At 43.4% G+C, this 25,895-nt stretch overlaps 3 protein-coding genes across 4 annotated transcripts in view; all 3 read left to right on the top strand.

The window, feature by feature from the left end:
• Positions 1-4,839, top strand: part of Fancm (FA complementation group M) — a 48,658-nt gene extending 43,819 nt beyond the window's left edge. The window contains exons 24-27 of the mRNA XM_065435112.2: positions 2,138-2,217; positions 2,760-2,854; positions 2,920-3,014; positions 4,673-4,839. Coding sequence (XP_065291184.2) covers positions 2,138-2,217; positions 2,760-2,854; positions 2,920-3,014; positions 4,673-4,760 — 358 coding nt within the window. The 3' untranslated portion in view covers positions 4,761-4,839. The remainder of the gene's footprint in view (positions 1-2,137; positions 2,218-2,759; positions 2,855-2,919; positions 3,015-4,672) is intronic.
• A 1,896-nt stretch (positions 4,840-6,735) lies between these two features.
• Positions 6,736-10,433, top strand: LOC135904385 (uridine diphosphate glucose pyrophosphatase NUDT14-like). The gene is made up of 5 exons (XM_065435114.2): positions 6,736-7,038; positions 7,138-7,181; positions 7,333-7,397; positions 8,208-8,424; positions 9,730-10,433. Exons 1-5 carry the CDS (start codon positions 6,832-6,834, stop codon positions 9,956-9,958), a joined length of 762 nt encoding a protein of 253 aa, XP_065291186.2. The 5' UTR covers positions 6,736-6,831; the 3' UTR covers positions 9,959-10,433.
• Positions 10,434-10,950: 517 nt separating this feature from the next.
• GCC88 (GRIP and coiled-coil domain containing 88 kDa) overlaps positions 10,951-25,895 on the top strand; it is a 24,158-nt gene continuing 9,213 nt past the window's right edge. The window contains exons 1-9 of one of the 2 annotated variants that reach the window (XM_065435109.2): positions 10,951-11,160; positions 11,326-11,351; positions 11,492-11,591; positions 13,111-13,280; positions 15,157-15,405; positions 19,478-19,636; positions 22,473-22,622; positions 23,766-23,885; positions 24,514-24,672. In XM_065435109.2, the coding sequence (XP_065291181.2) occupies positions 11,328-11,351; positions 11,492-11,591; positions 13,111-13,280; positions 15,157-15,405; positions 19,478-19,636; positions 22,473-22,622; positions 23,766-23,885; positions 24,514-24,672 (1,131 nt within the window). In that variant the 5' untranslated portion in view covers positions 10,951-11,160; positions 11,326-11,327. The remainder of the gene's footprint in view (positions 11,161-11,325; positions 11,352-11,491; positions 11,592-13,110; positions 13,281-15,156; positions 15,406-19,477; positions 19,637-22,472; positions 22,623-23,765; positions 23,886-24,513; positions 24,673-25,895) is intronic. The other variant, XM_065435110.2, reaches the window with a different exon arrangement.

The raw sequence follows: 25,895 nt of genomic DNA, 5'->3' as shown, positions 1-25,895 counted from the left end.
GCTGCCCCCGGACGCCAGGAGAGAGGCTCCGATTTCTTCTGTTGAGTAACGTGCTCTCCCGTCTCTCTACTTCGGTCGACCTGACCGCCCGCTCTTTGCGATGCTAGAATAAACAAGTTGTTCTGTTAGCAGTCGCCTCATGCTTTGCTGGGACCTTCGGATGCTTCCAGTGTGCCCCAGGCCGCCAGGCCAACGCTACCCTTGGGGCTTGCGACCCAGTTGCAATAACGGGCGTCAGCACTGAGGTTCCAACAGCTGGTGGCCGCGCTGAGATTCCAACAGCCGGTGCCATCGGTGCGGATCAAACAGTGCTCAATGTGCATACAAGATTCAACCTCGCTCATATGTTTATATGCTTGTGTGTGCATTAAGCACATAGGTAGTAGTCATGAAATATCTACCACCTAACTTTCTATGGCTATCGCTGCGTATGCGTGAAGAAATCTTGTACTGACAATGTGTTCAACATCACATATAGAAATAAGATGTTGCGGCAGAAAAAGACAAAACAAAATCAAATGTACATTGTGTTGATATTGCCGATTCCAGTTCACAAGAGCATGCCTGCACAATCTTATTCATTCAAATGTGGAATTATAGTTAAGCAGGGTCCTTAATAATCAAAGAAATTAACCAGCTACATCTTGAGTAGGAACAGTGCAACATGACAGGACGTGAGAAAAGGACAGGTGATTGTCTGTCCTTTTCTCATGTCCTGTTACTTTGCACTGTTTCCACTCAAGTCATGAATTAGCCAGCCCAAATGCACACATTTCTGAAGGTGCACCTACCAGCCTATGGTCACTGCTAGATTTCTGTTGTTTTGTAACAACTATAAATACTGTACCTCAAGGCATGTCTTTTTTAAGTGAATGTTCTCATTTGGATCTTTCAGCTTTGCTAATGGGTGTAGATGAGCCGTATGTAAAGATACTGGAAGATATCTATAGCGGTTCCACAGCCACCGTAATCCTCCACAAAGAAAGCAACAAAATCCCAATAAAGAAAGGCGTCAGACAGGGAGATACGATCTCTCCAATGCTATTCACAGCATGTTTACAGGAAGTATTCAGAGACCGGGAGTGGGAAGAATTGGGGATAAAAGTTGATGAAGAATACCTTAGCAACTTGCGATTCGCTGATGATATTGCCTTGCTTAGTAACTCAGGAGACCAATTGCAATGCATGCTCACTGACCTGGAGAGGCAAAGCAGAAGGGCGGGTCTTAAAGTTAATCTGCAGAAAACTAAAGTAATGTTTAACAGTCTCGGAAGAGAACAGCAGTTTACGATAGGTAGCGAGGCACTGGAAGTGGTAAGGGAATACATCTGCTTAGGGCAGGTAGTGACCGCAGATCCGGATCATGAGACTGAAATAATCAGAAGAATAAGAATGGGCTGGGGTGCGTTTGGCAGGCATTCTCAGATCATGAACAGCAGGTTGCCATTATCACTCAAGTGAAAAGTGTATAACAGCTGCGTCTTACCAGTACTCACGTACGGGGCAGAAACCTGGAGGCTTACGAAAAGGGTTCTACTTAAATTGAGGACGACGCAACGAGCTATGGAAAGAAGAATGATGGGTGTAACGTTAAGGGGGGGATAAGAAAAGAGCAGACTGGGTGAGGGAGCAAACACGAGTTAATGACATCCTAGTTGAAGTCAAGAAAAATAAAGGGGCATGGGCAAGACATGTAATGAGGAGGGCAGATAACCGATGGTCATTAAGGGTTACGAACTGGATTCCAAGGGAAGGGAAGCGTAGCAGGGGACGGCAGAAAGTGAGGTGGGTGGATGAAATTAAGAAGTTTGCAGAGACAACATGGCCACAATTAGTACACGGCTGGGGTAGTTGGAGAAGTATACGAGAGGCCTTTGCCCTGCAGTGGGCGTAACCAGGCTGATGATGATGATGATGAATGTGTTGCCACTTCATTTTTGAAAAGCTATATTTTTCGAACATGTTTCTTTTGAGGTTTGGAAAATTCAATCAAAAATCAAGCTTAATTCATAAAGCTCATTTGATCTCATGCAACACGATAATAGGGGAGGCACATATCTGCACTCCTTCGCATTTGATATCCTTGCCCCTTCTTTAATGATTCTGTTCTTTGCTTTTGTTTCATCCATGGCTTTAGCAAGAGAACGAAGTACTTTGACAACATGTTGATGTTCCTAAACTCCACACATGCCAAGGTGTTCTTCTCAGGATCTCAAGGTAGGTGTTTGAAGATGGAACTTAAAATATTCATGCATATTTCCTCCTAGCTACTGTGTAAAGCAGAGTTACACAGTCAGAAAGGCGATTACAAGCTTGATTTTGAATAATGCTTTGGTATGCTTCTTGTAAGGCTGCAGTCCCTATATGGAAATTTCCTTCACAGTCATACATTGATACAATAAATGCGGGTATAACAAATTATTGGATAAAAAGAAGTAAAGCTAAAATGTTTTTTGCTGACATGAGCTTATATCGAATATCACATAAAATGAAGGTATTTTCGTTTTAAATGCACCTTCGGATGCAGTTGAAAAAGGTAATTGCCGTGATAGAATGAACGGTTCACATATCAGTGACGTGAAAGACAATAATATGCTTGAACCTTGTTATAAACAAGTTGCATCTGACATGAATGTGAACTGTCTGTTCGGTCACAGCAATTGGTTTTTCAATCTCATAAATTAGGCTCGTCATGGGCAGACTGGTGCTCTTTCGTGCTCTTTCAATGAATTGTGTCGTTTTTGTTTCACTTCTTTCAGCAAACACGGCCGAACTTGTTCTTGCCCTTGCGAAAAAAGAACGCCAGAAGGGCATGGCACTTGCATCACCCGAATGCCTTCAGCACAAGAATCACGTTAGTAAACGCATTGCCAATTGACCGCACACGAGCAGGGCGTGACATGTTGCTATCATTTCCAGGTGGTGCAATTCTACCTTGCATTCCCAAAAGTCAGCTTGGCGACTGCAATCAGCTTGACCTCCACATATCCCTCTGTACGCAGTCTTGTTAAAAGGTGAGAAGCAGCAATGAGTCAGTTTTGCAATGGAATTTCATTGATGGAGAAATAAACGGGGACAGAGAAAGGTGGTGTTGTTAATTATGAACCAGTACCACTTGGCCAATTAGCAACTCTTCTAAACAAATTGAAGTTGTTATGCGACTGCAACCACACAAAATCATAAATTGTGGCACCAGAAGTGTCGATGGCCAAAAAGGCCATTTAGAATGTCAGTAGCTGTCTGAGGAGCCAGAAAACATAGCACAATGAGAACTGAAGGGAATGTCCGGAGTGATATGTGGGTATAATTACCAGTGTGGGTATTAATTACCGTATTTACTTGCATATTGCTCACATTTTTTCATGAAAAATTGATGCGAACTTGGGGGTTGCAATAGTTACACTGAGAAATTTTCCAAGGTAATGTTCCAGGTGATAATAAAAAGCTCTAGTGGCTGTAAATGTGGGTTTTCATACCAGTCACTGTAAGTTCAAGTTATTGTGTAAATTCAAAAAAATTACTTCCGAACAGTACTTACCATTATAAGAAGAACACAGATTCTATACAAGCCAATACTGCAGAGGCCCTTTATTTGCTAAAGTAATTGCTAAAAGTTACTATTTCTAAAAGTTATTAGGTTACATGGTGAAATTTTGCATGCATTGTCTACATTTCGCACGCTTTCTGCATTTTTTGTCACTGGATTAGGTGAACCTTGAGTGCATGTGCTTTATGTACTGCTATGGCCAAAAAAGTTTGGAAAGGAAATTGTAGAAACTTCGGCACAGCTGCTATGCGTGATCATCATAACCAGATGGAACAACCAGAAAACAGTCACTGCAGCAATTTTTGAAGATGCGATGATTACCGAAGGGGAAAAAAATGTTAATTTTGGATGGCCGATGAGGGGTGTGCAAGCATTATGCGAGTAAATATGGTGTGTTATGGAAATCATTGAAGTCTCATTGATTTCTTCACTCAGCCATTGGCCATTGTTAAAGTGTGTTCACAAGGGGTTCATAATTCCACTAACACTTTCATTGAAAATTGTGTCACAATTTCTTGAGCTTGCACAAGCCTGCCAGTTTGCCTTTATGCCATTTAACTTGTTTGCCTCTATAAATGTGGTATTTCCTCTGTCAATAGCTTATAGGTAGTAGAATGTTCTAAATTGTTACTTTTAAGAAAAGTTAGCTATCCTTTTTACAAGCATGTTTATTGTTCTGTTAAGCATTTATGCCTTGTCATGAAGAAAAGCATGTGTTTTAGTTTCATGACCAGTTTACCATGATATATTTTAGTTTACCATGATATTTTTGACCAGTTGACCATGATATACCAGGTGACATTTTCAAATCTCAATTACTCAAAAGAAAGAAAAGCAAAATAGGATGCTTCATGGTGTTCAGCAAAAAACTGGTAAGTTATTGAAATCTAGTGGCTGCAAGTAGGGGATGTATTGCGTCCCTTGACATACAGGTAGTGCACTTACTCTGAAACAACATAAACATGCACTCATTTGGAAGAATGGTATCACTGTCTTTTGCTCCTCTTTGGGTTTAGGAAACATCTTCTGCTAGATAATGTTGAATGAACTTCTTACATACTGCCATATCTCTTATATCACATCTGCTTCTTTCTTTCTTTCTTTTTTTTTCCTTTCTCTTCCTAGTTCAGTGGAGGAGATTCAAGAGCGACTCAAGATATCTGAAACCCGTGCCAAAGCTATTCTTGACTTTTGTAATGTTTCTGCCGTTTGAATGGGTATTTCAGGACGACCATGTCGTCTGCTGTGCTGTATGGTAGTCCTTATTGTAGAATGTTAATATATATATATATATATATATATATATATATATATATATATATATATATATATATATGTCTGTTTCTTTCATGACAGCTTGTTGTGAAGAGCTTGCCTCAGGCCACACATATGATGCTTGTCCAGTTTCCAGCTTGGGAGCTGTTTTCTAAGTTGGCATTGAGTATGACATGTTTCAAGGGTCACACAAGCCCATATCAGCCTTTTTTATGAAGTTTTGTTTGCGACTGACATGACTTGTCCTTCCACTTTTGACGTTAACCGTAGGCCATTGTTGGCATTATGTTTGAACATTTTCTAATCATGCAAAATGTGATATAAAGTTGACAGTGGCGTTTTTGACCTACAAAAGCCAGTAGTATTGTTAACAGTTTTTAGAATGTAGCAAGTGTTGAGGCCGTATGTGCCAAAAGCCTGTGTATCAGAATACCTGTGAATATAGTGGTTGTGCTGTGGCCCTACAGCATTAAAAGGAGAGTAGGATTATGTCTCTGTAAGTTGTTATTGTTTTCGTACACTGTACATAGAACTGTTTGTATGCTCAAAATATTGCTGAATATTTTGCGGGACCATTGATCTCGCCTTGTTGGTAAAAGCAATTGAAATAAAACAAAACAATGTAACTTGGGATATTTGTGAAGTCTTGTTTGAGTTTTTGTGTCTGTGATCTGCAGTGCTCTGCAACCTTAACTGGTAGTTAGGATTGAGAGACAATGACGATATTATCTTAGCAATCTTAGCAACATTTGAGTTATGTATCATAGTAAATAAATTTCTATGGAAAAGATTTGTCTCTCTCTCTCTTTTTTTCTCTTATTAGAAGTTCAGTCATTTTCATGACTGTGACATTTTTGTTACATTTTTTTTTAGTACACTTCCCAGTCTGTGGACGCAGGTATGTATTGTGTGCCATTACACTTATTAATGCTTTCAGGTGCTGTGTACACGGTTGTGTACACCAATATAGTGCATCAACAGCAAAACCAGTGACAAAAGTAATTATATTTAAAATGTGTTGCGTACATATTGAAACACTTCTGATTGGAATTGCGCTGCAAGTTTGAATAGCATTCAAAATATTTCAGTAAAACAAGTGGGAAGGTTGACGGTTGTGACAAAACTCCATAAAGTATGTAAAATTCTTAATCTGTTCTACAGCTGTGCGCTTATTGTGATATTGAAGATGCAAGAAAACCGGTGAAAGTAAGTTTTCAATCAACAGAATTAGTTTGCTCCTGAAACGGTTACGTGAGCTTGTCGTATTTAACAAGCGAACGGATGTTACAAGGGTAATAGTTCGGGCAAAGTCTCAATTAGGTGTCATACTTCTACAACGTTTAACGCCTGCATAATTTACAGCGAGCTGCGCCGCGTAAAAACTTTCTCTACATATATCAGCGTTCCGCTTTAATTAGCGCAAAGTCTAATTGCATGCATTTTTGTACTGTGACACGAGTTTCATTTGTTAGTAGTGAGTTGAATATCTGGCTTCAGGATATTACGTATGGCATAATTGAATATTTAAGATGGTGTAATGACGTTGAGAAGACGCGCACGATAACGTACGCTAGTCCGTGTACTAAAAAAAAAAAACATTGAAACGCGTACGCTTTCGTCGTTACGGAGTGTCTACTTTGCATCACTGCCGTTTGAATGGCGTTGCCCAATTGCTATAACTGCATGCTGTCTGTGTCTGCTCTCTTTTTTTGTTTAATCGTTCAAGAATAAAGAACACAGAGCATCAATCACTTGTGCCGGAATGGCACAACAGAATCTTGGCAGCGGACGACGTTTTAGTTCAAGGTGTCCCTACCTGGGGCGGGTTGGTAGTTTCATCGTGTGTGGTGCCTATAATATAAATATGATGGCTGCGTAAATTAATTAGATCCTCATTGCAAATAATGGGACTTTTATGCATGTCCCTTTCCGCATTCACTAACCGTTCTCGTGATAAACAACTGTTAAAATTAACCTTACTAAGCTAGCGGTGGTGCGTCGTGGTGGCGATGATCAACGGGGGTCGATGCTGGCGGTCTGTAGCTTGGCCGCGGTCCATCAAATTGATAGTTTCGGGCGTTCCCGCCAGCGTCCATTCCGCGAGCAGACGTTCTTTTTCCACTTCCGAGATAGTCATGGATAAAATCGACGACGTGCGAGTTACGGAACTCACGAATTCCGCGTACATCAAGCCTACGCGGCTGCTTTTCAAGCAGGTGAGCTGATCTCGCCAGCCTTGTAAAGCATGTGTGGCCATGTATCTGTGATGATTTCCTAATTGGTTTATTCTCGTTCCCTGTGCTTCTAATTCGCAGAACGGGAAGCAAAGGATATGGGACCTCATGAAGAGTCACGACAGGTTTGTGTAACAATCTGCTTTATTTTCACCTTACATATATATCTCACGTGATTCGCTTTAGTACCTAGCTTGATTGGGCACGTGACGAAATTTATGCTTGACCACACACACACACGTCTAACGGGATGTGAATGTTTCCTTTCGTCCTCAGCGTGTCGGCCGTTATTTACAACAAAAGCAGGGATGTCCTTCTATTCGTCAGGCAGTTCCGACCCGGTGAGTATCATTAAAATCTACGACGCAATCGTTTCCCGGAAATAGTCGTCTTTCGTCCATAGTTGCATAGTCTTAGCTGTCCATGGACACTTGCTTGCTCAGCGTGCAGTGCGAAGCTAAAAAGGAATTGCAAGAAAGGCATTTGCTCATCTTTCTTGTGACACCGAAAACTGAAACCATATGTAATGTCGTCTGCTACTGATCGAGAAGGTACATAGCAGAAGTATGCTGGGTTGTAGTTATAGTTCTTTCTTTAATAACCGAGTTTCTATGCAAGGTCTAAGCAATGGGAAAATTATAATGTCTGCAGTTAAGTTTTCCGGTATACATATATATGACCTAAGCCGCTGGAATTGTAATTATATATAGCTGTCTCATTAATTAAGACATTAAGAGACTCCCAGCTTCATCGTGCCTTGATGTATTGTTCCTTCCAAAAAAATTCGTGATAATCTTTGACTGCTTTTATGTCTTTGTGTATTGACTTGGAAGCACTGGCTAGTTCGTCTTTCAATGTCGTCGTCTTTCTATGAGCCTTCGGCTTGTTCCTGGCCTTATAGTGCTGCGTGTTGGCTTTTTATGTGTTTTTGTCCTTGTCTTTAGCGCTGTTCTTGCATTCCTGATTCTTTCTGATGATAGTAAAACATGCTGCCATGTGCGAACCTTGTGTGAAGTATTTAGCTGTGCCCAAATACGTGTTAGGAAAACTTTTGCCTTTCCTTCACTGCAACAGGCAGGAGTGATTTTTCAAATTAGTATACATTGTCTCACTGAAATGTGCTTGCAAATAAATTCTTGCACTTTTTCCAGCTGTGTACTATGGTCAGATTCCAACACATGAGGTTGCTTCTGGCAAGCCCATTGACACGACCAAGTATCCAGGAACGATGGGTCTGACACTCGAGCTGTGTGCGGGCATCATTGACAATGAGAAACTGTCGTCTGCTGAAACCATGCGTGAAGAGATAAAGGAAGAGTGCGGTTACAATGTGCCCTTGACCAGCATACAGCGAGTCACATCATTCAGGTAGCCACCTCCTATTAGCACTGGTGCTATTTGGCCCGATTTGTGGGTGCCAGTGTCTCTCAACATTCATATAGCACTGTACATTCAAGAAATGCCTTAAGGTGACAGTGCCACTAGTTGGTCCATGTCACTTGAATCATTTTGTAATGTCGCTGCTACTTGTGGCACCGGCACAAAAAATACTGGTAAAGCCTAAGTGCAGTGAAATTTCACTGTGGCTAAATTGGCTCTGTGCATACATCTTTTGGAGCAATCTTGGCAAAGCTGCAGGGCTAGTATATAGCTGTCTAATTTCATTATTAGAAGCCATTAAATAGCACATAAGCAGACGACATCTGCACCTGATGGTAAGCAGGTAAAACACGAGTTCCAGCATGTTGCCTAATCTCGGAGGTCATGCCTTGGGGCCGCACTGGTTCTGTTCTAGGTCGTGTCACTTTCGGTGAGCAGTAATGGCAGCATTTTTTCTTAGGAGATTGAGACTGACAGTCATGGAGGAACAAAAAAACTAGGAGGGAGCATGACATTAGGTAGCTAGCCTAGGCAAGCTATAATCTGACGCCACCCCTCCCTTTTTTTGGGCCAATCGGTGGGTTGTCTCTTGGGAAGTAGGCCCTTCATCACCGCTGGACCTTATAAGGCATCGTTTGGTTCACAGGACTTATTAGTGATGTCATTATCACAACTGGTATTTGTCTACCGCTCTACGCTCCTCTATACTCCATGTGCACTCGATTGATAGTAATCGCCACTTGTCTATTGCATGGTAAGGGCCCTATTTCTCATAAGCCTTTTCATTATTGGGCTTTAAAATTTTGGTGTGATGCTCCCTACTAGTATATTTTGCTTCCTCCATGGCAACAGCATACTGTTCACAGCTGTCTTAATTTGCTCCGAGTATTTTTAGGTACGATTATTTAGCCAGTTTAGTTATTAAATAGCATAGGTTTGATTGTAAACATTGTAGATTGTACTCAGAAATGCCCACTGAAGTTCCTGTTAAGGCATTATATTTTGCAGGGTTCCTTTTTCTGGTTTTCGAAGAAATTTAGCCCATAATATAGCAAAAAAGCTTCACTACTTGCCGAGGCAATTAGCTATCTTTCACACTCTAAAAAATAGTCTAGGTAACTTGGGATGGCTTAGGGCAGTAGGCCTGGGCATCAGTGGTCTAAGCGTACCTTTCGCTTTCTTAAACCTTAGTTCAAATTATATGAAGCACCCAGTATGCTAATATTTTTAAACATATGAGGCAGAAATTTTATTTGTGGATCCTAACCCTTTATTTATTGGTATTGCTTTCAGATCTGGTGTTGGGATCCTTGGTGCAAAGCAGGAGCTGTTTTACGTCGAAGTGACCGACGACATGAAGCAAACTGCTGGTGGTGGTGTTGAAGAACAAGGCGAAATGATCGATGTGGTCGAGCTAACCAAAGCCGAAGCCAAGAAGATGTTGTTTGATGAGAGCATCATGCGGCCCGCTGCTCTGCTCTTTGGCATTACATGGTTCTTAGAAGTCAAGTCGAAGCAATAGAAAGGACTTAGTTATTGTATATAAATTAGTTCTCTATGATTTACATCTTTATATTTGATGTGCTGGCTGGAACTTTGACCCGGTGCATTCATTATTAAGTGCGTATAATCAATGGTGAAGGAGACTAGTCTGATGAGAGCACCGCATGAAGTCCTATATGTACCTGCAATCATGGTGTTACTTGCTTCTTAGAAGCAGTTAAATGAAAATTTTGGTTTCTGCATTGTAGTTATATAGATGCACTACTTTAGCATTCTGCCATGGTAAGTCATTTGTGCTCAACCACTGATGCTAAATACTGTCGCACTTGAAACAGCGTAGCGTCAGAATATATTTAGTCATGATTACATGCACATTTTTACTCTCCACATTTTGTCGACGCTTGGGCCCAACATGCTTTCATTATGAGATCTGCATCAGTATTCCACATCATTACGAGATACAAGAGTGCAATAAAAACGTTGCATAAACATGAGTTCCTTTTCTTCAGTTTGATCAAGTGGTTGAATGAGGAAGCCTCAGGCTGGAGCTTTTCTGGCAAAGTTATTTGGCGGTCATGGGTGATTGTTGTTTTTTTAGTGTTGACGTGCAGACACTTGTGATATCGTCAACTGCATACAATGCATGTTTTTGGTTACACAAGCTAGCGTATATTTTTACAGAGGTGACATTGTACTTCAGACGGGATATGTTGGAACGTGGTCGGAACTATTCGGCACACGCTAATTAATAGGCCGTGTAGAAACGCTTCCCCATAATATGTTCATCTCAGATTATTTTTTGTGACGTCACGGACACAGTGTTGTAGGTTTAAGTCCACGCCCGAGTACTGGATAACGTCTCGTAACAAATCGGATCTCGAAAGCTATGCTCTTTCGTCTTTCATGCGGCGGAAGCGATTGCAGTAGGCGTGTGCGTTTTTGACACGAGCCAGCGGGCAGCCAAAATAAGTCAACGCCAGCCAATGCAATAGTACCTATTGTGTGTCAAGGGTAGCCAATCCAATGCCCGTTTTTTGTTGTGTTCGTTGCAGTTTCGGGCTTTCGCTGTTCGTTACCGTGCTTTACCCCAATAGAGAGCGTGTTGTTTTGCGTGATCAACTGGCGACATGAAAATATGTGAGACTTTGCAGCTGTCAGGCGACCGTATAGCCGAATATTCGCTTTCGAGCGTAAGCACATTGTGAACAGACCGCGTCTCAGGTAAGCCAACAAGTTATTACCTACGTGACACCGTTTTGTTTTGATGTCGCTGTTCTGAGAACGAAACCAGCCAGATGAAGCGAGACACAACGTTCTCATCGCGCGATCTTGTCTTTTAGCTTTGAAGTTAATTATCTCTTGTCTCCTGCGACTCATTTTTCACAGATATGGCTTCAGAAGGCAGCCCGCACGTAAGGCACTTGACAGTTGGGCGGGCGCATACACGTTGCTGTTGAAATCTGTATCCTAATTGATGCTGCTCGACCTTTTGATCGCGGATTTCAAGATATTGCGCTAGCATGCGCGTGACTACTGTCGCATTCCTTTTCAGGAAATGGCCGCCGTACCGGACAAGGCGAACCGTAGGGAGTTGTGCGAAATTATCTGCACGCAAAAAGAAAAACTCCAGCGCTACGAGGCCCGGCTCGGAGGTAGCGCTGTCACCTTGATTTGTATATATTACGTGTATACTTACCTGTCTGTCAAGTGATGTTCGCAACAATGACCTCCGTGACACTTTATGACTTCTTCACGTGCAGTTTGCTCAGAAAATCAGGGTTTGTCTCACTTGTCAATCCGGATTATCTGTTTTGCTGTCTTGCGGCGGGTGAAAGCGCGTGCTATATATTTGAAATGATAACGGGGGCGCGTTAATCGTGCCAGTAGTTACTCACAACAGTATAAGGCAAGTCGCAGCGCCAAGAAAACAGCGGCCGCGTGGTTACAAACAATATAGCATCCCGTTAAAATAATTAAGTGCAATAAAAAAGCGAAGCTGTGACACGTTCAGAAGCCACAGTGAAAGTCTCATAGACGGTAGCTTAGGACGCAGTTATAAGCTCTGAAATTTCCCCCGTGCTTTAGACAAATGAAAACGAAAGCTAGTGATTTTGGAACTGAATCAAATAATAATTTCCCTTTCTCAAGAGTATTGAGCACCATGTGGAAGATGACACGTAGAAAGCAAGATAATATTCTTTGAAGTGCAGCAAAGTAAAAGCTAGTGTATTTAACTGGATCCACATATTGTAGTAGCATGTAAGTGGAACAACTACTGAGAAGTCGTAACAATATTTGCTTTGTTGGAAATGACATTAATTTAGTAGCACGAGGCTGCAAAGCATGACTGCATGCAGTCATGCTTTGTGCTTTTTTTGTACAAAAAAAAAGTGCACTGCCTATGTGCACATAGGCAGTGCACATAGGCACTGCCTATGTGCCTGCAGGGACATAGAAAGTACAATGAGGTGCCTGTAGATGCCTGTCTTGGTCTGCGCTCCCCTTTGCAAGATATAATTTGAAAGTGAGTTCACTTTAATTATTACTTCGGTTTCAGTTTATTAATCTGTAAATACAATGAATGGGTGAGAGAGATGTAGGTCCCAAAGTCAAAGGCTGCGGGGGGGGTCCCTCGGTTAATAACAATGGAGGCATGTATCAAAGATGAGGAAGCTAAACACAATTGCTTAAAATACAACATAGAAAAATTAGCCCTTCAAAGATGGCACATAGAAATACCCTAATTAAAAAAAAAATTGCTTGATCTAAATTTGCTTAATACATTAAGAATAAGCATAATCAGCAAAAAAATATTTTGCTGAAACTTTTTCAGCAATTGTGGTAAAACTCCAGGCCAAGAACTGGAAGTGAGCTTCACCCTAAGCCACCTAAGGCTTCATTTGGAATTTGTGCAGATAGCTGTCGTCACATGTGAACCATAGGTGTACATCACATCCACGTCCACTCACTCCCTTTGTCACTCGCTAATGTTTTATATCTCGCTCCTGTGAAATTAGTGTTAACCGAGTGTGAATCCATGTACATGGGAGTGAGTGTGCCAATCCCTATGTATTCCTCTCGCTAGGCTGTCAGTTCTGGCATTGCTGTCAATTGTGGAAATCTTCAGTGCAAAGTGCCAACTGCAATAATAAAGGGCCGTCCTGGTTTCAGACCTTGTTCGTGCATACAAAAGTCTGCAGAAAGAAAAGGATGCCCTCGAACTGAGCCTGAAGGCACTGACGTCATCAAAAGCCAGCGAAAAAGCCCGTGCAAGCTCATCAAATGAATCCTTGACTGGAAAGGAAAGTGAAAAAAAGTCAGAACCAAGTCCAGCATCAAAAGTAAGTGATCATAGACGTCATAATAAACAAGTGCATGTTAATTTTCTCTGAACATGTGTCATGTTTGTGTTGCTCAGAAGTTCTGTGTCCTTGTTGTACAGCACAGTCACTTAATTAATGACGTTCTGTAAACATCTGCATAGTTACAAACATCACATTTTTATTGTGCGGAAGTTTATTAGCACTTGAGTATGATGCACATAGAAAATTTTAAGAAATCAGTTTCTTTTTATTATTTTGCTCATGAGCGCTAAAGTATTATTGTCCATTCTTCATGTGCCAATTGCAATATGTTTATCAGCTATGTTTAGTACTTTAGTCTTTACCACATTTTTTTGCAATTTATTCTTTGCTTTGTTCTTTGCCTTTTCATTATGAATCTTTATCATTGTGCTTTCTGTACTTTTTTTTCTGTACCATATTCTTGGTGGATCACCCTTTGCAAATGCTTTCAATTTTGCGAGATTTCGCGAAAAATGTGCTGGATGCATCGGCTTCTTTCGATGGCCTGACAGCTTGCTTGGCACTGTGCCAGGAATACTGCCGTCTGTAGGCACCAATGCGTTCAGCATTAGTCATGCAGAATCTCACGGAAGTGAAAGTATTTCTAAAATGCGATCAACTAAGGGATCAACTAAGGGCCCCTAGAAGTATGCTTCTAATCCTCCCATGCTGCAAAACAACATTTGAACAGGAGAATTGCAAACGGATCAATAGTGCAAGGTGGGCAAGCCTTCCGGTTTTCTGAGCCAGTTCTTGTTCCTGGGTAACTGTTACGACAAATCACTTTTTTGGAAGCCCTCAAGGTGGAGGAAGGTTCATAAAAGGGAAAACATTTATCCAGCCAATTGTAGCTGCAAAGGAAACCCATACAGGTTTCTCGTAAAGAAATCTTCGCAGTTGAAGAAAATTCGTCTTATTTTAGGGATCGTACCCGAGACCAAGACCTTTCTAGTGTAGTTGCTCTACCATCTGAACTAACTGGGAGGTTATCAAGTTGCAGATAGAGGCTGAAATAATCAACAACTCAAAGCAGTGACACTGAACATGGAAATAAGTTCTGCGGAAGCTTACAAAGTGGTGGAAGGTTCATGAAAGGGAACATTGTTCGCCTTGCTCTGCTATCTGCTAGCCTACTAGTTAGCTGAGATTGTAGAGCGTCGCCCTAAAAAGAGATTTGTCCTGGGTTCAGTATCCAGACTAGCATGAATTTTCTTCAACTGCGGAACTCTAAGTTTGAGAAACCTGTATGGGTTTCATTGAAGCTTTATGCTACGGACAAGTGGATGACTCATCAATTTTCGCTTTCGTGACCAACAGGATGCACACCTTTTCATTGCAGTACGCAAAGTTGATGAGACTGAGTATAGGCTTTCTCATGAAACATTCAGTGGCCGAAATCGTGTTTGCTGCTGCACTCTGGCAGCATGCACTGGTAGAAATAAACAGGGTCAAGCCACCCACACAATTTGCAAGATTCTATTGTGGTGTATTATGCACCAAGCAAGATCTCAAAAGAAGAAATAAAGGTGTACAATGTTGCCACTACCATTGAAGAAGCTGATTATATAACACACAAATAAATACTTCTGAAGTACTCTCACCCGAGTGAAACTTGAGCATAAAAACCAGACAGATTGAAGTTGCATCCAGCAACACAGTTCGCATGCCTTCCTAAAATTCTGTCTCTTGTAAAGGATATATCTTTACTAGCTAGCTGAAATTTCAGTTCTTCCTGCAGCTCTCTTGGAGCGGCACTCCTTCGTCTTCATTTCTGTCTCATGAAAATGTCTATAGAGTACTGCTCATTGTGCCCTAGACAGGATGCAATCAATGTAGATTGAAGTTCCAGCACCTCCCACTGTCATCCTTGCAGGCTGATGATGCGCAAGAAGATGAAAGCTCCCCCGCTGATTCCGCACAGAGTGATACTTCTGAAGACCATGTGGCTGCACTGTCTCAGGCACTGTCTACACTCTCGGAAGAGAAGGCCCGCATGGAGGCTGCCTTCCAGGCAGACCGTAAGCGACTCATCCAGGAGAAGGAGGCTGCGCTGCGCCAAGTCGAGGAAGTCCAAAGAAACGCAGAGGAGCAGGCCACTTCTCTGGAAGCCAAGATGACTGAGGTGAGGCGAGGAGGCAAATCGGGGAGTCTCGTGGCAAGGCTTAATAGAGCTTTTGACATAGGCAAAGGAAGGACTCATACTCTTGAAGATGATCATTTTGACTGTGTAACACCTCACAAATGAACAGAAGTGTTTCTCCAAAACCCGACGGCGTCCCCACGTGGTATGTGCTTTGTATGTGCCACATGGGAACTTAGTAATGTAACCGATTGGGCTTGTTATTGTTGCATCATATTGTGTGTAAAGTGCGAACATTTAACGGAGACATAGAAACAAAACACGAGGATGAGTGCTCACTTGCAACTACTGATTTATGTTGAAGTGACACAAGTACAGGATCTCGAAATCCGGAAAGAACATGGAAACATGTTGAAGAAAACAAGAAAACATGAGAATTTAAAAGTATCATTCATCACTGTGCGTGCTTGCCTGCTCATTAAAAAAACAATTCTTTGTTAGACGGTGCGATGGAGGGCTTTCTGAAAAATTCTCCTCACATGCCATCAATGCAGCTTCAGCACGATAATGCAGATGCGTTCATCTTTATGACTCGTGGTGACATAAGCACACTCAAACATTAGAGAACACCCGCAATCCACATGAGAAACAACACCCACACGAGAAATTGCCGCCATGGGAGTAGCCTAGGCAGATAAGAAGACAACATATGGCACCATGTCGTCTTTTTTTCTGCCTTTTGTCCATGTTCACATTGCACTGTGTTGCACATTCGAAATTAATCCCAGCCAACTCATCCGTCTCACTATCTTGCTTCATTATGTCTCTTGAAGATGTCCTAGCAGTGCTAAGAGTGGGACACAGCAGAAGCAGGGCGACACATGCACGCAGACACTGCAGTGTTGCAGTGAACTTCGCACTGATTATGACCAATTCTTGCTCGGCTCAATGAAACTGTACCATGTCCCATGTAGGAGAATGCCTAATGAATGTCGTTTAATCAAGGTGAGTTAACTTGCGCTTCAAGGTGTCTCAATAACGAAAAAGTTGCAGTGTTGGAAATAAATCCAAGTGCACAGACTTGAGCAGGTGTGCATGTGCACTTATGAGATGAGAGGCTTTAGTATATTTTCTCTTGGGAAAAGTCAGGAAATTGTAGTTGAGTCATGGACAACAAGAGAGGTCTGCTGAACTGGTCAATACATCATCAGTATGACCATTTGTTTCAACGTTCATGTGTTTTTAGTGCACCATACTATATATTGTTGCACTGTAAACTTATCCACATGAACTTGTTAACTTGAACAACAGGCAATGTTGATTACAAATGGCCCAACATTTTACGCCTGATGCATTTTTTGTTCTTTTGAGTCTCCTGCGTAGCAGAAGCAAGGTTTGTGAAATGGAAAAGTACAGAAGCCAACTTGCGAATTGCTCCCATGGATAATGATGTTTCTCCCATTCTCAGTGATATATATATATTTGTGTGTGTGGGGGAGGGGGGCGGGGTGATGATGATGAAGCAACATTCACTGGGCCCGAAATAAATCGGTGGTGCACGCAGGCACCAGACGGGGTGGTTCCCTAGTTACGGGACCCATATGTTTCCAGCAGCTCCTGGCCCCTGTCCGTCAGTGCGAGCTGAATCGGTAGGGCGGGGCTGGATAACAAGGTCTCCCATCGCTCAAGGGGTTGGGGATTGGGGGTGTTGGTGGGAAGGGGAGGAGGGGGGGTCTTGAGTTCTGTGCACTCTGCCAAGACGTGCGGCAGGGTGCCCTATTCTCTTCTGCAAAAAGGACAGAGCATATCGTATTCCGCAGGGTACATGCGGTTCATCAGTACGGGATGCGCAAGCGATCCCGCCTGCGCTCGACGCAGGATCGTCTGTTGTTGCCTGGTGAGTTTGGGGTGCGGTTCTGGCAGCCTGCACCTTTCTTCTCGGTACATCCGGGTAATGTCGCGAAAGCTGGTAACCGGGTGCGGTAGCTCTTCCGGCTCGTGCTCGGCCCGGATTGACATTTCTCGGGCATGGTAGTCGGCGATGATGTTGCCTGCTACCTGCGAGTGAGCCGGGACCCACATGAGCTCTATGGCTCTTCCCGGAGGCTTGTGCTTGGCTAGAATGGCTCGGGTCGCGGAGGAGATTACCCCCCTGCGAAAGCTTCTGTAGGCTGTCTTTGAGTCGGTGACTACGGTGTCCACGCTCGGCTGTGCGAGTGCGAGGGCTGCGGCCGCTTCTTCGGCAACTGCGGAGTCTGTTGTCTTCAGGGACGCGCTGACGATCAGCCTCTCCTTTGAAGTAACCACCACGGCTGCACGGTCACTGTGTTTTCGGAGCGAGGCGTCCGCGTAGAGGACCCTGGGGTTCTCTTCTAGCTTACGGGCTAGGGCTTTGGCTCGCGCGGTGCGCCTCTCATTGTCCTTGCCCGGCGTCATGTTCCGGGGAAGGGGTTTTGTCTGAATTATCATTTTCCAGTCTTCTGGAAGGGCCGTCTTGATGGATACTGGCACGATCTGCCATCCTATCTTGCATAGGACGGCTCGTCCGTGTTCCGTGTGACTGAGCCGGATTCTCTGATTAGAGAGGTGGGCTTCGATGAGCTCCTCCACCGTGTTGTGGGCCCCCATGTCTAGCAGTTTTTGCGTGGATGAGTATATGGGTATGCCCAGTGCTTGTTTCGTTGCCTTACGAAGCATCGTGTTTAGGGTGTCCCTATTCGCCTTCGTCAGCTGGAGATACGGGGCGGAGTAGGTAACCCGCGACACGACGAACGCGCGTACCAGGCGCATGGCATCGTCCTCTTTAAGGCCTCGGTTTCTGTTTGATACCCTCCGAATCATACCAAGTATCTGTTCGGATGTAGTCTTGATCTTTGTGATGGCGGCCTGTGCCTTTCCGTCGCTCTGAAGTAGTAGGCCGAGAATCCTAATCTGCTGTGTTGGCTTGATGGTCGTTCCGGCGATCGTGATAATCACGTTCGGCGGCAGCTCCTTCTTGGTTTTTCCCGGTTGGATCATGAGCAGCTCTGATTTCTGGGGAGCGCAGCTCAGTCCGCACGACTGTGCGTACTCGTGCACGGTCGTTGCCGCCCGCTGCAAGACTTCCTCCATCCAGGCATCGGATCCGGCTCGGGCCGTCCACAGCGTAATATCGTCGGCGTAGAACGCGTGGTCCACGCCTTCGATTTGCTTGAGTAGACCGGGCAGGGGCAGCAGGGCCAGATTGAAGAGCAGGGGCGACAAGACCGATCCCTGAGGGGTGCCCCTATCGCCGAGCTCGACAGGGTCCGACTTCTCCTCCCCTATCCTGATGGTCGCCGTTCGGTTTGACAGAAAATCTTTTATGTAGCCGAATGTCTTTCTGCCACACCGGGTTTTGTTTAGATTCTGCAACACGCTCGCGTGGGACACGTTGTCAAACGCTCCCTTCAGGTCGAGGGCGAGTATCCCGCGCAGCGCATGCCTCGTTGCCGGCTTGACGACCAGTTCGTGAAGTTGGATCATTACGTCTTGGGTGCTGAGATGTTGCCTGAAGCCATACATCGTTTCTGGCATCTGATCCGTTTCTTCGAGGTGCTTTTGCAACCGGCGAAGGACCATGCGCTCCATCACCTTCCCCACGCAGGATGTGAGGGAGATGGGCCGCATGTTGTCTATCGTGAGGGCTTTGCCGGGCTTTGGAATGAAGCGGACCTCGGCGTCCTTCCATTCCTTCGGCAACTGCGAGCTCTCCCAGGCTTCGTTAATGTGCTCTAGGAGGCCGCGGGCCACTGTACCGCTCATGGGGGCGGGGGAGATAAGGAAGGCCAGACAGCAACAAGAGCCTCTTGAGGCATATATGAGCTAGTAGGATATGTTTTTCACTGTCACGTTATGTTTAGTTTGTGTTTGGAACACAAACTAAACTATGGAACTTAAGATGAAGGGTCATTTGCAGGTCCGGCACTTATCCTTCCTGATATTTTCTTTTATGCGCTGGTACTGCACCTTGCATTTACAAAATATGTTCTGCAGGAAACAGCACTCAAGGCATGTTTGGAAACAGCCAAATATGTGTAGCTCATTGCATGTTGGTAACCACATTGTGCTGCCATCTGTTCTTCTGCTCTTGCAGCTGCGATCAAAGTTGCGCGAGGAGCAGCTGGCTCGTGAGCAGGAGCAGAGTGACCATGCAGCGATGCTGAGGGAACTTCAACGCCTGCTTTCCGAGGAACGAACTCTTCGTGAGAACTTGGAAGACAAGCTTGAGGAAGCCACGAGGAAAGCTGCTCAGGTAAGTGCACCTGTCCTGTTGTCCTTTTCTTGTGAACAGGAAACCAGTGAAACAGACACGTACAAAAGGGAAATAGTGGACAGTACGAGCACTGAACTTAAAACTGCTTTAAGTTCAGCGCTCGGCCTGTTCACAAGTACCATATCTTCAGGATAACAGTCTGCATGCGGCCAACTTGGGTTTAAAATAAAAAGTTTTTCTTAGGTATTCTGCACCCACTGTATATTCCACAGGGACAAACTTCGACCGAAAATAGGTTTTTTACCTTGTTTGCAATAAGTAAACAGTAGGTAAGCGAAAATTTTATACAGAAGTCAATTTTAAAAGCCGTCAATATTGGGAGTGAGTGCATGTTCAAAATTTTGAATGCAAATCGAGTATTACGCAAGAACTACTCATTTGTATTAGAAAAGGAACAATGTATTTGGTAATTTTAAATATTTGGAACTAACCAAACATTTCACAACAATCAACTGTTGAACTCTTGTTACTGTTCCCCGTCTGCTAGACAAAGTATCATAAATTATCAGAAGTAAAATAATGACAATAGCTTCCAAAAGAATGCAGAAACAAAATTTATAATGCAAGTTTCATTTTCTATTCTGTGGCGGAAGCTTACATTACAAGCTGCGAGTTTTGCTGTCATTTACTGTTTCTGGCAGTCTCTTCACGGAACTTTTTTATCTTTTACACTACAACCAGTGATGCTTTCATGAAGTGATTATCAGTGATGTTTTCATGCAAGAGGCTATTTTACATGTACTTACACAAGTCCTTTAGCAGCTTTTTGTTTTTCTTTTTCCAGAAATTCTGATCATTTCTTGGTAATTATTTATTAGCGTTTTTTAAAGCTCCATTGTGGCCATTAATTCTTGGAAAGCTTGTTTGCAACCAGGCTACAGAGATGTTAAGAGGCTATGCGTCCAGTTTTTTAACGACAATTAGTGATCTTGTCTTTAAAAGTTATTCTTTGTCCCTGATAGTTGGTTGCCTTTTTAGGACTTGTCAGTACAGATGTGGTACTACCTAGTGAAATATCTTCATGTAAAGACATACATGCGTCTGCATGTGACTATTCGACATCTATTCATACTTGGTATTCGTATTCAATTCGTATCCGAAAAATTTTATATTCACCCACCTCTTATTCATATCACTCTCGTTGAGGCTGCCAAAACAAAACAAGTGAAGCACGTTGGATTCAATGAGCGGCTCCTGAATGCCTTCATCGCCTTCACAATCTGTAGTTCTTGCACACGCTTGACTACTCTAAGCTTAAGCGATGCCATGAAGGCTCTTCAATGTCATCTTAGCTGTTGTGTTTTGCATGTATATGAAGTCGTTTATGAATGCAATGCTCATTTTGCAACAAGGTTTAGTACATGTGCTCACAAGTCCAAGTATAGAAAAACAGTGCCACATATATATACCAGAAATAATTTTTTGTTCTCAATCTAATTGTGAAAACATGTCGAGAATAAGCATTGTTAATGTAAATAAAAAATAATGTGTGGAAACCTTTTTAGCAATAGGAGGAAACCCTAGATAGAAAACTGGAAGCTGGCTACACCCCAAGCCACCTATGGCTTTATTTGTAATTTGTACAGACAGCTCCTGTCACATGCGAAACATAGATGTACATTTCACTTGCTTTACGTTCATGTTTGTGAGTAAAATTATGGATAGTCTGCTCCCATAAATAGTCTGCACCCCACAAAATTTCAACTTTTTAACTTGTATAGTCCATAAAATACAGTCTTTACCAACAGTCTGTACCAACTAGCCCAGCAAGAAGCCCTGCTGAATGCCTTTTTCTTATATAGTGTTTGTGGTGGTGCTTTTTAGTTTTAGCATACCTGCCAACTTGCCCTAAATTTTCCTAAAGATATCGAATTTGGGCCTATTTGGGCCTATCTTATGAAGGTTCCGTCAATTTTCACGAAAAATAAATTGGGTTTGTGAAAAAGCTTCAATGGTGTTGGAAGAGTGCAGGATTACAAAAAAACAAAAAATCCATGCGAGAAAGAAATTAATGGTACCTGTGCCGCCCCCTTGTAGCAGCACAAGATGCCATAGGCTAGAGGGGTACTTTCTTTGAACAAGTTTATGAAGACCCCCCCCCCCCCCTTCCTTTTTCATGTTTGCAGAGTTTTTGCTAATTTAAAGTTCACAGGTTGGCAAGTATTGTTTAAGCGTGTGCCTTAGACTGGGCCTACAAAGCAGGTCTCTGGGCAGTTCGTTCTTCAGCTTATCTTTTTGACGAGCTCATTTTGTATTGCCACGAATGTGTGAGCTGTCTTGCGTAATTTCATACCTGGCAGTACACTTTGTGTTATATAGTATTCAGGACTGTGCTACTAGTATCAGTTTATTTATTTAATTTAAGTGCCTCTTATTTAGGGACATTAGATGAGGGCATTAAATTAGGCTGCTTGATGAGTAGCAGTATAGCAGATGATCGAGGGAGCTGGAGTGAGTGTCAAAACGTAATGATGTCCTGCTCCCACGTTTCCCACTGTCTGCGTTGTGATCGTACTACACATGCACCTCCTGGCAGGCAAAACCCCAAAAGTTATTCATAGAACAGCTATTATTGAGGGTACTCCAAAGCTCGCCAATACTTCTTCTAGGCTTTCGAGGTGCAGGACGTTCATCTAGCGCAGAAAAAAAAGAACGAAAAATAAACAGGGAAACCTAAAATGTCATGTCAGTACATGCTTTTTAGGCCACAAATAGTACAGGTATGGCCTTGACACATCAGCAGTGCCTTGGCCATCCACTGACACTGCCATAGACACATGCATGTTCAGTGACTGCACAAATAAAAACCTTGCAGGCAGACTTGGCGAAGGAGTATGAGACCAAAGTCGAGAAACTGACTCAGGAGTTGGACGAGGTGCGCAAACGACTGCTTGCATCAGAGGAGAAGTTGAGGCAGCCTTCCCCACTGCTGCTCAAGCTGCAGCAGGAGCTGGTTGAGGTCAAGGTAAACATGAAAAAACATTTAAGAGCTTGTTTTTTGATGCTTTTGGTTTCATGAGGAACTATCTTTGATGGAAAGGAAGCTGTATGACTTGACTGCTCTGCTGTGTCCCACTGAATGTCCAAAATGTTTGTGGAACTGTAACTAAGACTGTTAAATGTCTGGTTGATTGCTAGATTGGAGAAGCATGTGTTAATGTTCTGTATAATTGTCGTGCCAGTATGTGTGGTCTAATCGTCTTTTTGTCACCCATTCTATTTTGTGCTAGTAGCATGTTTCACCTGTCAGTTTTCATAGTTGTAGGTGATACTGAAGTAACTTGGTTAAACTCCTGCATTGTCATTCATTCAGCTGTTTAAGGAGGGATGTCTTTGGAGCTAACATTTCAATGAAGGGGCTTGTCTCCGTCAGGGCTGCAACGTCTTTCCTTGGCAGTGTTTGTTGTTGCCCCCGCAGCAGTTGCTGCCCTCAAGAAGCTAAGTCTCTTTGTTGAACCGTTGCGTAGGTGGGCATAGCGCAAACAGGAAAGCAAGATGAGGGGAAATTGAGACGGACACAAGCACTGATTTTCAGCTAAGACTTATTGCAAAGCAAACTGCCGTTATACTACGAGTAAACAGCTATTACTAAAAGCCAGAAGAGCAAAAAGAGAAAGGAACACAATATGAAAAGATGTGGACAAACTGCAGGGTTGGCTGTTGTGGTGCGTTGGCATGTGGTCCATAATTTGTTGTTCACACTTGTATCCCCTTTTCCACATATTTTCATATGTATGTTCCTTCCTCTGTTTGCTCCTGTGATTTTTAGTGATAGCTGTCTACACATAGTGTAATGGCCGCCTGCGTTGCAATAAGCCTTAGTTGAAAGTTAGCACTTGTTTTCGCCCCTTCTTTCTTTCATCTTATTTTCCCATTTGCACTACACCAAGCTATGGATTCATACCAACCAGCCTGCTCGCATTGCTCAGGAAACATTTCCTCCAGAGACGGCCCTTGCACAACCATTGGTACACTTTGCCTCCATCTTCCTGTGGACTTTGTCTCATTGATATGAGTAGCATCTGAAGTGGCACGCTAAGCTGTCACTTGGGCTAGCACATCCAGTTCCTAATTAAAGTCAGCGTACTGCTCATGGTTTTGCCAACAGGCTCAACACCAGGCTGCACTAGAGCAGGAGAAGAAACGGTCGGGACATGCTCAGGCACGCCTGCACCAGCAGACGTCAGGAAGTGAGGCGCGGGTTGCTAGCCTGGAGAGTCGTCTACAGGTGTGTCTTGTCACAAGTTCGCACACTTACCCCCTGACTTGCCATTTTAATTTATGTAAGGATTAAAAAGGCAGCATTGTTTGATTTTATCATGTGAAAGCATCGCAAACACAAAACATGAAAACATAGAAACAAGACAATGATAAGCTTGTCCTTATGCCTTTGTGTTCAGCAATTATATTTGACAAAATAAAATTTTTGGCTGCACTGAGGGCATACTGTTAGGTGTCATCTGGTTCTTCTCTGTAAACAAATTTTATTTTTTAAACATGCGATTGTGTAATAAATATATTCTCTGCACGTCTGCTTGAGAGTAACCTTTTGTTTTAGCAGTGTTATGCTTGTGCCTTGTAATGCTCTGCACTGTTTCCTAGGCTGTTTTAAATTAACTTCGCTGCATGTTCCCCTGCTCACATATACAGATGTTCGTTCAAAATGGATCCCATCCAGCCTGCGGGGTAGGTTTCTAAGTGCAATGGTTTTGCTTGTGATGATAAACATGATGCCAATAAATTAATTGTAAGTTTAGTGCTCTTTGCACATTATATATAACTATATACTCACATTCCTTTTCAGTTCTCCTTTGTCTGATTCATTTGTTGCTTTGTAACCCTGGGTCTTGCAATAGGAACTGTCCCAGGCAGTGGGCACATACGACCGGCTGCGCATGCAAGACCGTGCAGCCATCCAGCGACTGCGTGAGCGTCTTTCGCAGCTCGCCCAAGAGAATGCAGCTTTAGCAAGCGCTGCAGGCATAGGCGCCAAAGCTGCAGAACTGCCTTCCCAGGTAGGTGCTCACTATGCATTGTGGTGGTACAGTGGCTTGCATTTTTACAACGAAGCTGTTTACCTGACGTACCTGTATGAATGAGCTGTATGCGTGGTCTTGTAGGGGGGGAGTGTATCTGGGTGAGCTAACGTCCGTAAAGTGAACAAAAAAGATAACAAACGATAGTACAGCGCATACATGATTTCACCACACGCCACCGGTGTTCAGTGGGGGAGTGCACCCGCGCCGGCCACCGTTGCTGACGGCTGCGTCTGTTGTGGTCTGCCCGCATGCCGTGATGAAGGCGCACCCGTGCGTGGTCGTGTCGGCAATGTGACATCGGCGAGAGCAAACGTCGCGTCAAATATTCAGCTGCGGACTCAACTGCGGCAAAAACCACGTTTCAGCGGTCTCTTCAGAAACACCAGCTCCGTTACACAAATGCCCTTTGTGATGGGGATAGCCGCTTATATTGCCCTCAGTGAAGAGAAGGTGTATGGTTTCATACCCATACACAAACAAGAGTGTGTGAATCATGTGAAAAAAAGATTGGGAACTGCTTTGCGCAACCTTGCTGAGAAAAACAAGAGCAAGGACAGTGAGCTCAGCATGAGTGTAAAGGGCCGCCTAACGCAGGGTTTAATTTAAAAACTTACGAACTATTATGGCTTGGCCATAAAAAGTAACCCAAATGATGTGCCTGCTATGGAAAAGGTCATCATGGCTACGTTTCACCATATAACATCAACCGATGATGAGCCACATCACGAGCAGTGTCCCACTGACGTGAACTCTTGGTGCAAGTTTAAGTCTGCGGTGGCCTCATGTCAAGCAGCCCCTGCACACAAGCTGCAGCTTCCTGCACATGTTCAAGCAGCACTCCTGCCTATATAAAAACGTCTATCTGCAAGAGAACTCCTTGAAAGATGCCAGCAAGGCAAAACGGAGAATGCCATCGAGTCGCTGAACAATGTCATTTGGTCACTCCAATCAAAAAATAGTTTGCTTCACTCCTGACTGTTGAAACTGCTGTGGCAGATGCAGTTTGCCGTTTCAATGCTGGCTGTGAAAGAGCACTGCAAACAATTACGGCGCAACTAGGATACAGTCCAGGATCGTGTTCACTGCGGCGGGCTGCTGGAAAGGATGCACGACGTATCAAAAAGGCAACAAAGGCACATGAAACTGCTGTAAAGAAGCGAAAAATTATCTCAAAATGTAAAGGAAATGTGTCCTCACTG

This window comes from Dermacentor albipictus, chromosome 7, assembly GCF_038994185.2.
Source record: "Dermacentor albipictus isolate Rhodes 1998 colony chromosome 7, USDA_Dalb.pri_finalv2, whole genome shotgun sequence".
In the NCBI taxonomy this organism is placed as follows: domain Eukaryota; kingdom Metazoa; phylum Arthropoda; class Arachnida; order Ixodida; family Ixodidae; genus Dermacentor; species Dermacentor albipictus.
Note: the sequence above shows the minus strand (reverse complement) of the source record. Positions and strands in the feature narration are given on the sequence as shown.

Bases quoted from the DNA above. Each gene is read 5' to 3' on its own strand.
- LOC135904385 (XM_065435114.2), top strand. From the start codon at position 6,832: ATGATCAACGGGGGTCGATGCTGGCGGTCTGTAGCTTGGCCGCGGTCC. The intron at 7,398-8,207 runs GTGAGTATCATT...CACTTTTTCCAG, and splicing joins CGTCAGGCAGTTCCGACCCG to CTGTGTACTATGGTCAGATT. The intron at 8,425-9,729 runs GTAGCCACCTCC...TATTGCTTTCAG, and splicing joins CAGCGAGTCACATCATTCAG to ATCTGGTGTTGGGATCCTTG.